Genomic DNA, 11,875 nt, shown 5'->3' on the forward strand with positions numbered 1-11,875 from the left:
TTTCACGAAACGTTTTTTGCCACATGCAGTGCCCCTATCACCTTCAAAGTGTTTACTACATATTTTGGAATGAGGGTTTGACTTCCAATCATTTCTACCGCAAGCTGTAATCCATACTTTCAATGTCTCCTCTTTTGATGGAAACCTTTACGCAAAAAATATTTAGCTGAATCTAGAGTCATCTACTTAAATAATAATTTAATAAAATAATATGCATGATGATAATGGTAACGAAAAAGGGGAAAATTAATTAATGATCATGGCAATCTTCACGTTAAAATTATGCTATAATTTAATAATCTATACATATAAAATGAATCCATTAATCCCTTGGTCACGCCATCACGCGTGAACGGCTGGAACGATTTCACTATTTATTTTTTTGAAGTGTTTGTTATTGTCAGGACAAGGTTCCTATGACAGTAAATTTTTTTAAAAAATAAGGGGTAGGGTAGGGGTAGGGCAGGGCAGGGTAGGGGTAGGGTAAGGTAGGGTAGGGTAGGGGCAGGGTAGGGGTATGGTATGGGTAGGATAGGGGCAGGATAGGGGTAAGATAGGGGTAGGGTAGGGGTATTTAAAAGTTATTATACTTACTAATATTTTAAAGAGGTAAGATTTGATTTTTTTTTTGCTTGCATTGAATAGGCTGAGAAACTACTGAACCGATTTGAAAAATTCTTTTATTGTTGGGAAGGCACACTATCCCCAAGTGCTTTGGATGATAATTTGAGGATAATGGATTTAGCGGGTACCTATCACAAAAAACTTACCTGTGAAATGAAACATCTTGCAACTGCTGGATGGCTCTGTTTCTACATCCTAAAATACTACACTGGACCATAGTTGTGTACCTAAAATTTAGGTGACTTTAAAATACCGTAGGTACGTTCTAAAAAAATGATATGTAGGCAAATACCTAAAAATATCCGTTGTAATATAAATTTTTCATTGTTTTGACCTCGAAATGTCTGGTCAAACCGCTGTCACGACTGACACCGATTAAACAAAAGCCCAAAGAGTATAATAGGAGTAATAGTTTACAGGGAAAAGCCATGGAAAGACCATTAAGCAAGTCATACGCAATGAGACAGGAATATAGATTCTACTATTATTCAATGACCAAATTGCGCAGTGGCTAGTGACTAGTGACCATGACTTCTGCATCCAAGGTGACGTGGGTTCGATTCCCACAACTGAAAAATATGACAATACGCACAATAATGCAAACTTTTCCATAATACCACATTACATTTATAACATAACTAGCGGATGCCCGCGACTTCGTTCGCGTGAAACTCGATGTAAACTTTCAAATACCTCTACCCTACCCTACCCCTACCCTACCCCTACCCTACTCTACCCCCATGCTACCCCTACCCTACCCCTACCCTACCCCTACCCTACCCCTACCCTACCCCTACCCTACCCCTACCCTACCCCTACCCTACCCCTACCCTACCCCTACCCTACCCCTACCCTACCCCTACCCTACCCCTACCCTACCCCTACCCTACCCCTACCCTACCCCTACCCTACCCCTACCATACCCCTACCCTACCCCTACCCTACCCCTACCCTACCCCTACCCTACCCCTACCCTACCTCTACCCTACTCCTACCCTACCCCTACCCTACCCCTACCCTACCCCTACCTACCCCTACCCTACCCCTACCCTACCCTACCCCTCTACCCTACCCTACCGCTACTCCTACTCTACCCTACCCTAGCTCTACCCTACCCCTACCCTACCCTACCCTACCCTACCCCCTATCCTACCCCTACCCTACCTCTACCCTACCCCTACCCTACCCCTACCCTACCCCTACCCTACCCCTACCCTACCCCTACCCTACCCCTACCCTACCCCTACCCTACCCCTACCCTACCCCTACCCTACCCCTACCCTACCCCTACCCTACCCCTACCCTACCCCTACCCTACCCCTACCCTACCCCTACCCTACCCCTACCCTACCCCTACCCTACCCCTACCCTACCCCTACCCTACCCCTACCCTACCCCTACCCTACCCCTACCCTACCCCTACCCTACCCCTACCCTACCCCTACCCTACCCCTACCCTACCCCTACCCTACCCCTACCCTACCCCTACCCTACCCGTACCCTACCCTACCTCTACCTTACGTTGAAATTTTTCCTGAATTTTCTTTGCTATAAACCTCACGGAGCCTGAGACCTTTCCAACGAATGCAAAACCGTGAAAATCGGTTCTATTTCACACCTTTTCATTAATATTTTTATTAAAATATTAGATAAAAACTTGAGAGGTGTCAAGAGACACCTGGGTGGAACGAATTTCGCTATAGCTATCATCGCTATCGTTATCGGTATCGCTTTCGAAATCGCTATAGCTATCATCGTTATCGCTATAGCTACCGCATCCCATTGGGTTTGGGGGGCCTTTTTTCTTTTTATTAAAAACATTACAGTAAATTTATGTTGTCCATAATATAAAAGAAAAATATTTCTTTATACGACTTTTAACTGGTTTAACGCGCACTTATAATTATTAACACTTATAAGTAAACTAGCGGACGCCCGCGACTTCGTCCGCTTGAAATTGATGTATTTTTATTTTGGGGGGGGGCTTTTGGGGACAGACGGCTTTTTGGGGACAGACGGTCTTTTGGTGTCGTGGAGCCTTTTGGGATCAGGGGGTCCTTTTGGGGTCGCGGGGGCTTTTGAGGACCGTGGAGCTCACCAGCTGTCTTCAGGTCACGGCTTACAACTATAGCAAAAACATTACCCTCCTTATGCAGTCGGGTCAAAAGTGTCGTTATAACTTTTGGTCTTAATTTTTATTTCCTCTAGCCTCCTTTCGCACCGCGCGATAAGGAACTTCGTTCGAACCCTAAATTACCCTACCCTACCCCCAACCTACCACTACCCTAAACTTAGTTACTACACTACTAAAGTAAGTTAAACTACAACTTATGGTATTAAAGTTCAAATTGCCTTTTAAGTATTATTAGGAATCGTTTGTATGTGAGTCACAGATTTATCAATAATAGGCAGATAGAACGTATGAAACACAACGGTGTCGTAGCCGCTGCAAATACAAAATTAAAAAACGAATACATTCTCGAGTCAGTGCTATACGAGGCATCGCATCAGTAACTTTCAATATTATTCAAGAAAAATGGTGTCTTATGCTTTTAAATTTAAAAGCATAAGACACCAATTTTTAATTATAAATAAAAAAGTTCACAAAAACTAAAAAATCAAGATGGAGTATGTTTTTTATTATTTATTGATTATTATATTAATTTACGTGAGTTAGTGTTAAATTATGAAAAAAGTTTGTCTATACGGATGTCATGGAGACGCGTGACATTTGGGTTTTTATGGGTTTCAACGGCTTCACCACGGTGCTTGTAAACGCTTAATGTGTATGATCTTTATTCTGTGATGACTGTATAGAAAAATATGTTAGGGTGGACAACTCTTATCACTTACGGGATCGAAAAATAGATAGAGTCTGGCAAATGAAAGATGTCAATGAGAAAGTGCAGCAAATCCAAAATTTCATCCCTGAGGCAAAACGCAAATAGCAGTCTTGATACTTGTAATATATGTATTTGCCGGCTCATGACTAATTTCCACTTCTAATTATCGGAAAACAGACTAAATCACGCGGGATAAATATCAGGATATCGTAATAGGTCTCAACTAGGTTCTACGCTTTGTGTCAGGGATGGCAAAAACAGAAAGTAACACTATTCATCAATACCGTTGACTTACTGCTACAGGTCTACCCTCTAATTACAATATTAATCAAGTATAGCGCTAATACTCTCAGATGTACCCAGGATTAACTATATATAGGGCAGGTAGTCTAGCACGAGCGGAATTACTGGCTGGCAACCGCTAGTAGCAGGGTTAAAGGATCCTTTTATTACATGTAAACGCTCCCCTTCCTTGCTCGTGTTGGCTTCCAGCTAAGTAACTGACAATGCAATGGCTTGACTAGGTCGCAATTTATCATATTAATTATAATAATAAATTGCGATTTTTATGATTAGCGTTTACGGCGACGTAAAAATCATTTTCACAAATAAAAATGTGATTCGAATTTCTAGGCATCTAAACTGCATATAAGCAAAAAATCTTCTTGTTATACTGCAGGCCAGTACCCTATTTTCATCGATTACTTTTGTTATTGACAGGCGCGACACTAGCAGTGGTACCAGTAGTGTAGTGGTACCAGTAACCAGGTGCAAAAATAAAAAAAAAAATTTAATAGCCCATCCCCAATGGCGATTCTTACGAAAAAACATCGATTTTTAAACGATTTCAATCAGAACCTGATAAAACGATTTTCTAAAAAATCGAGTCTTAAAAAACTTTAAAATTACCTTTGACACCTAAAAGTACGATTTATAAGAAATTTATTTTTGTAAAGTTTGTTTAAACTATGTAAATATATGGCTATTTAAAAGGTCGATTTCATATAAATCGATTTTTTTCAAGTTTGCCTACACAATGAAATTATAATTGTATTTTTTGAAAACAATATACATAATCATACATAACCATAACGTTACTTGATAAATTGATTCGCAAAAAATCGAAATTTAAAAGATTGATTGATGATTGAGATGTTTGCTTAATGTAAATAAAAATCCATCTTACAAAAAATAAGATACAGATACTGTAACCTGATAAATCAATTCACACGGCTTTACCATGATCATTTTTGTACCTATGCATTTCTTAATTTCTATCAGAACTATTTTCTTGTTTCGTTCTTTTAAGACCAGTTTTTTAAAAACGACTGAAACGCACGAACTGTACATACTACCGCAATATAAAGATATATTTTGACTCAAATAATAAAAACATCATCATGTCAGTCTCTGGACGTCCACTGCAGGACAATAGACCTTTTGTAGGGACTTCCAAACATCACAATACTGAGCCAGCTGCATCCAGCGAATCCCTGCGACTCACTTTATGACGTCAGTCCTCCTGGTGGGGGGTCGACCAATACTGCGCTTTCTAGTGCGAATGAAATCAGATTACCCTGTTCGGTCTTCAAACGCGTCAGCTGCCTCTGTTTAATAAACAGATCTCTTACGAAAACTTTTGAGCCTTGATTATTTTCAATCGAGGCTCAAAAGTATTTTTAATATACTCGGTATTGAAGTTTCGCAAGGCGCTGGTTTGCGACTTAGAGATCTGTCTACTGATTCGTCGGAATTTGGACGCGTCTGCTGAATACTGTAATCTTATTCCTTGCCTCTCTTTCATGAGTTTAAGTGTTTGCTCTGAGAACTTTTTGGTTCTTGTCGTACGGTGAGCCTTATAGAACTTTGATCCAACGGAATAGACAGTTTCCATGAACCTGTTGTTCAGATAGTCCACAGTATCGAAATTTGCTGGGCAATCGAAACGGATCTGCAGTTCTAGTTGAACTCCGGGTCTTGTATATGGGCACCACTAGGTCGGAGCATAGACTTCACCAGTCGATACCGTTCCAGCTGAACGTTGCTATTCAATGTGCCTCTAACCATTCGGTGATCGCTACTGGTTTTCACCCTATGGATCACAGAAACATCGTTGAATATTTGCCGTTTGGTAAACAAGATGAAGTCAATCTCGTTTTTCGTTGGCCTTCGGGGCTCATCCAGGACCATTTCCTGTGTGGTGGCTTCTTGAAGAAAGAGTTCGTCATATTAAGGAACTCCTTCACCATGAAGTCAGCCAACATTTGGCCCCTGTCGTTCCGTTGCACATATCCAGAATTTTTGATATGGCTGAGAAAATCAGAAAATATCGAATGTCGATTTTCAAAGGTGAAATATCGATTCACTTAATCGATTCAGTAATACGTATCGATTCAAAATATCGATTTTTGACTAGAAAAATCGATTTTGCTTTTAATCGATCTCAGGTCGCCATCCTTACCCCAATCCACATCACTATTTATTCATTATTTGACGGCTGACGCCAATTTGACGCATCGTGGGACGCTCTAGTTCGCGCTGTTAATTATTTTTTCGTCTTTGTTTCCTAGTATTTTTAACAGGTATGATTTAATGGGCCGGATTAACATGCATCTTTAATTTAATTTCGATAATTAAAATAATCCAGTTTCAGGCAATGTCGGGTATAGCAAGTGCACGTTTAGCCGAGGAGCGGAAAGCTTGGCGCAAGGATCATCCCTATGTAAGTGCCATGTCTGTGAAATCATTATTGTTGGATTCTTACTTTTTTACAGTTGTTTCAACGTTTGTTGTTTCTATTCTCAGGGTTTCGTCGCCAGACCTATGAAAAATCCCGACGGATCATTGAATCTCATGACATGGGAATGTGCCATTCCTGGAAAAAAGGGGGTTAGTAATGATTATTGATTCGAAACAAACTTTTAGACCCGTGTTCGAAATTTTCAAGAAAAAAACCTACATTTAAAAATAATTAAGAGTGAACTGAATATTGTTAATGAACTAAATATTGTTAATTATTGCCTATAGATTTTTATAATTACTACTAGTTATTGGCAAGTACGAATTTTTTACTTACTGATTTGATGATAGGTAATTCTAAAAATATACAGCTGTTTAATAACACATCCAAAATATACCTTTACACATAAAGTGTTAGTGCACAAAAAAACAACAATTAAAGTAAAAGTATTGTTTACCCACATTTCTTATAAAAGAAAAACCTTTTTTTCTATATTAATAGATACATATTTGCCCTATCTACCCAAAAACAATTTGATAGCTAATGATAAATGGTGATCCATTGCAAAATTTCAAGCAAAAAAAAAATTTATTATGATTATTCACTTATTGCTGTTTAAGTCCATTTACTCAGCCATTTTTTAAACATATTATTTGAATTTTTTAATACCTTGTTGGATAGCTAATAAAGCACACTTGTTTTTAAACTGCTATTGCAGAAAACATAATATTATGTACAAGTATAGAAGATTCACTCTGTAGAGTGATTAAAATAAATAAATAGCAACTCTCACTATGACACAATATGGTGCAATTCAGTTTGAATTTGAATAGCCTACCGTTTTATTCACCTACAACTCCTATTATTATTATTATTATATCTATTCAAACAACGTTATGGTTGTCTTCAAGTTCTAAAAACTCAGGGATCTCTAGAACATTTTGTACACCTGATTACTAACAAGCAAATTTTTTGTGAGTAGCTTCATCTCAATGAGACAACCAACTTTTTTATTACATTAAAAAGACGTCTGGTTAGTAAAAATTTTTGTTACTCTACCCGCCTCCCAACTTGTATCAATATTTTTTTAAATAATAATAATAATAATAAAAGCCTTTATTCAGAGTTTGTATATACATTCTGTTTGTCCCCTAGGACAAAGGCCTCTTCCAAACTTTTCCACAACTCCCTATCCCTTGCAGATTTTGCCCAGTTGCCTCCTGCCACCTGTCTTATTTTGTCCGCCCATCTCTGTTTTGGTCTTCCTCTTCGCCTTTGCATATGACCTGTGTACCATTGCATGACCGTTTTGCTCCATTTTTCTTTGCCTCTGATTGTGTGGCCTGCCCACTTCCATTTAAGTCTTTTGATTGCAATAGCTACTTCCTTTGTTTTTGTATGTTTTCTTATTTTGGATAATTTTACTTTATCTGAGAGTTTTATACCCATCATACTTCTGTTAATAGAGTTTTGGCATATTTCTAGTTTTCTACGTTGAAGTTTAGTTAGAGACCATGTTGGCCAAACATATTTTTTTTACTGTTGATTAATTATTAATAGTTAAACAACTTTACAGCCACAATGTCCTACAAATTACGTGGTACATTTTCTGGTTTAGACGCTCTGAAATTTTCATATTTTTAACTCAGTTAGCTACGAGAATTAAGAATTTTCGTAAATAAAAAAGGTGATCATCATCATCGAGATTGACTAGACTAACAATACATATAACACGTAATTTTTTTAAATATTCATCCACATTACGGAAAGAACAAAATTTTTTTTAATGTTTGCCCTACTCTACTAGAAGTACTAACTACTATATGTCTACCACATATGTTACTGTGTATTTTGTCTTAAAAAATCATGTCAAGTAGGTCTGTGTGATCAAATCTGTTGGAGATCCACAGACAAACCATAGTCACTGACATAGTTCAGCGAGTTGTTAAGCTGAAGTGGCATGGCAATTGAGAGGTCACTAGAAAGCACAGTGTTAGTCGACCCCCCACCGGGTGGACTGACAACATCAAGCGAGTTGCAAGGATTTTCTAGATGCAGGCGACTCAGGGTCTGATGTTTGGAAGTCTCTACAAAAGCCTGCAGTGGACGTCCATCAGCTGATATGATGATAATGATGATGAAGTTTAGATTTTGTTTGAAGATTTTTAATAATTTTGTTTTTTCTTTTAGACTCCTTGGGAGGGAGGTTTGTACAAGTTACGAATGATTTTCAAAGATGATTACCCGTCTAGTCCTCCAAAGTGCAAATTTGAACCACCCCTGTTTCATCCTAACGTGTACCCATCTGGAACTGTGTGTTTATCACTCCTCGATGAAGAGAAGGACTGGCGTCCCGCTATCACAATCAAACAGATCCTCCTTGGCATTCAAGATCTTCTTAATGAACCAAATGTGAAGGATCCAGCACAGGCTGAGGCGTACACCATCTATTGGTTTGTATCTTATTTATTCTTATTTCATTGTTATATTTTTGACAACTAAAACAGATAGAAATACTAAGGAGGTTTAATTATGTGGCATAAGAATTACAAAGTCAAGATCACAAACATTACATTTATTGCCACATCTATACTAATATTATAAAGCTGAAGAGTTTGTTTGTTTAATTGAACGCGCTAATCTCAAGAACTACTGGTTACCGATTTGAAAAATTCTTTCACTATTAGATAGCCCTTTTATTAAGGAAGGCTATAGGCTATATATTATCCCCATATTCCTACGGTAACTGGAACCACGCGGGTGAAACCACAAATACACTAACACAAAAAAAGTGTGTTATGTTAATAGACTTTCATTTTTAACTAGAAGGTCGTAAATGCACCTTGAATTAGACAGATATACTTATTTGTCTTACTAAGGTATACTTGGAAGGCATTTATGTAGGCAGGTAATTAAGGAGACATTAAGTACTTTACCATCAGCTGCTTCAGTCTTTAGTTCTACAACTGGATAACTGTATTTTGTTTTTATACCTTTGTATTTGAAAAACACCTATTGTATTTAAAAAGGCATATTTGTCTCGGAATTTACATGAAAGGGTTTACGCGAGTGAAATATGGAATATAAATATCTATAATATAAAAATGAATCGCTGAATGTGTTGCTAAGCGCAAATCTCGAGAACTGCTGAACCGATTTTGCCTAATAAATTTTTCTTTTTTTAGAATATTTCTTGAAGTAGGAGGATAATCCATATAGCCACCAATGGTTATATGATTGCCTGAAAAGTCAAAAAAAATACTTTTATATGCTCCCATAAAAACCATTTTATTTTCAACCATTTCATTCAACTTTTCATTAATATCAAGTAGTAGTGGAGAGGTTCCGTTAATGCAAAATATTAATAATAATTAATCTAATATTAGAGCCTCAATAGCTTAACAGTAAGAGCAGTCGGACTCATCACATGGGGTGGTGGTTCGATCCACGTCCCGTTTGTCTATTGTACACACTCCTAATACAGTCTTTCCCAACTAGTTGGAGGGGAATGTAAATATTGGTCATATTGGCAAAAATTCTTAAAAAAAAAATTAAATGATTTAGGGTAGGTGTAGGAAAGAAGTCCACATAAGTCAAAGCAAAGTTTGACAGGATCTGCTAGTACTCGTAATAGCATATAAACACTGAGTATATTGACCAGTGACCTCAAATGGGTTAATACAAGTTGTTTTCTTTTTCAGTCAAAACCGGCTAGAGTATGACAAGAGAGTGAGAGCGCAGGCGCGTGCTATGGCTTCAGCTGAATGAAACAGTATACATTCTACAACATTCCCTAATACAACAGGAATGCAATAACTAGCTTTGTTAGCAGGAGGATGTTGTGTATCTATTCTCTCTTTTGTTTTTATTTTATTACAACAAAATATGTATTTAATTGTTTTTAAGAAATCAAGCAAGTTTATTTCAATTACATAAATCAAAAATTTATCCTTCATACTTGAATAAATAAATGCATTTCGCAAACATTACATTGTCTGAAATTAACTTCTTCTTTATTGCAATTATAGATTTGAATTATATCTCCCAGTTGAACATATCTAAACTAATATTATAAAGAGTTAAGACTTGATTGATTGTTTGTTAGTTAGTTACAATTTAACTCAAAAACTACAATCTACATCTTCATTGAGTAACATAGGCTATATTTTATCGCTGGATTCCTGTGGGACAGGAAACTATGTGCTATGTCCGCTAGTAATGAATAAACAAAGAATTTTGTAATACAAAATATTTGGCAGTGTCACTTTGATGCTTGCTTTTAATATGTATGTACAATTATATCTGTATTTATTTTAAACTGAATTGGCTATTGATTTTTTAGTAATTTTATTTTATTCCTTCTATTAGTACTCGATTAAATCAAATGAATTTGTGATTATTGCAATGTTTCTAAATTACAAAAGGGTTATATCAGAATGTAAAGGGTAATGTAAATCACGAATCAGTATGGTTATTTAATGTAAATCCTCTTGCTACACTGTGTTCTAAAAGAGATTAGGTTTAAGTAGTGTTAAATTATTTACTATTGAAAACCAAATTGTTTTCAGTAAATAATTTAACAAAATGTAATAAATTATAAGTCAAACTAGAAATTAATGGCCCCTTCACACTAATGTAGAATTTGAACGTTTGTGCAGTGCAGATGTAAAAACTTAGTATTTATACTTGTTGCCGATGCAGAGTTTTCATCGCTATAATCTTTTAGGGGCTGTATATGATTGAGGAGTGTCTGTATACCACTAACTGTTATCAAATTAAGCAGTCTGGATAACATTTTTTTTTTGTATAATTTGAAGAAGTAATATAATTTTCTTTATCTGACTAATTATTCGGTTTTAAAAATAATTGAATAGTTCGATTTTGTAGTATAATATGGCTTTAAGTTTAATATCGAATGTAAATTAAAATAAGTGTATATTTTTTTTGTTCTTACCATAACATATACCTGTAGGCCATTGCATGATTGGGGACAGTATTTTAAATGTAACACATAATATTTATTTGTTTGAAGATAGTTCTATGTCACAATGATCTGTTGTTGCTGACAAACAAAATCCTAGCCAGCATTGTTGTGAGATGAAAGAATTACTTATTTATTAGTTTACTTTTATTACAAATTGAATATTATATTCAAATTACAAGCACTCTGAAGATATTGGCCAATAACTGGCCACTTTCTTACTGGATATATATTAATAACATAAACATGATTCTAAATAATTATAATCGCTGGCATGAGCCTTTTTAGGGCCTTAGAAAAATGAATACAATTTGATTTATATCATCATCAGCTTTTATCTTATATTAATTGGAGTTCTAAAAGAATCTACGTTGTAATTTCAGTGTATTTTTGTATTTTTATGTTAGATTTACGTAATAATAAATAACTAAACCAATGCTTTAGAGTTATTATTTCCATTATGAGGTGGACAGGAAGGCTGCGCATAGTAAGATTTTTTGGGTACACATACTTATTCAATACTAGCTGACGCTGCGCGTTTTCACCCGCATGGTTCCCGTTCCCGTAGGAATATCGGGATAGTATATAGCCTATAGCCTTCCTCGATAAATGGGCTATCTAACACTGAAAGAATTTTTCTAATCGGACCAGTAGTTCCTGAGATTAGCGCGTTCAATCAATCAAACA

At 36.4% G+C, this 11,875-nt stretch overlaps 1 protein-coding gene across 2 annotated transcripts; it reads left to right on the forward strand.

The window, feature by feature from the left end:
* The first annotated feature begins 5,898 nt into the window (after nucleotides 1–5,898).
* Nucleotides 5,899–11,626, forward strand: LOC112052079 (SUMO-conjugating enzyme UBC9-A). Of its 2 annotated transcripts, none has more exons than XM_024091001.2 (5): nucleotides 5,899–6,049; nucleotides 6,115–6,189; nucleotides 6,273–6,356; nucleotides 8,398–8,660; nucleotides 9,909–11,626. In XM_024091001.2, exons 2-5 carry the CDS (start codon nucleotides 6,124–6,126, stop codon nucleotides 9,973–9,975), a joined length of 480 nt encoding a protein of 159 aa, XP_023946769.1. In that variant the 5' UTR covers nucleotides 5,899–6,049; nucleotides 6,115–6,123; the 3' UTR covers nucleotides 9,976–11,626. The 2 variants fall into 2 exon arrangements, with proteins under 2 accessions (XP_023946769.1, XP_023946770.1); XM_024091002.2 differs by having other exon boundaries at nucleotides 5,930–6,049; nucleotides 6,121–6,189.
* Nucleotides 11,627–11,875: the final 249 nt, after the last annotated feature.

Source organism: Bicyclus anynana, chromosome 14 (genome assembly GCF_947172395.1).
Source record: "Bicyclus anynana chromosome 14, ilBicAnyn1.1, whole genome shotgun sequence".
In the NCBI taxonomy this organism is placed as follows: Eukaryota; Metazoa; Arthropoda; class Insecta; order Lepidoptera; family Nymphalidae; genus Bicyclus; species Bicyclus anynana.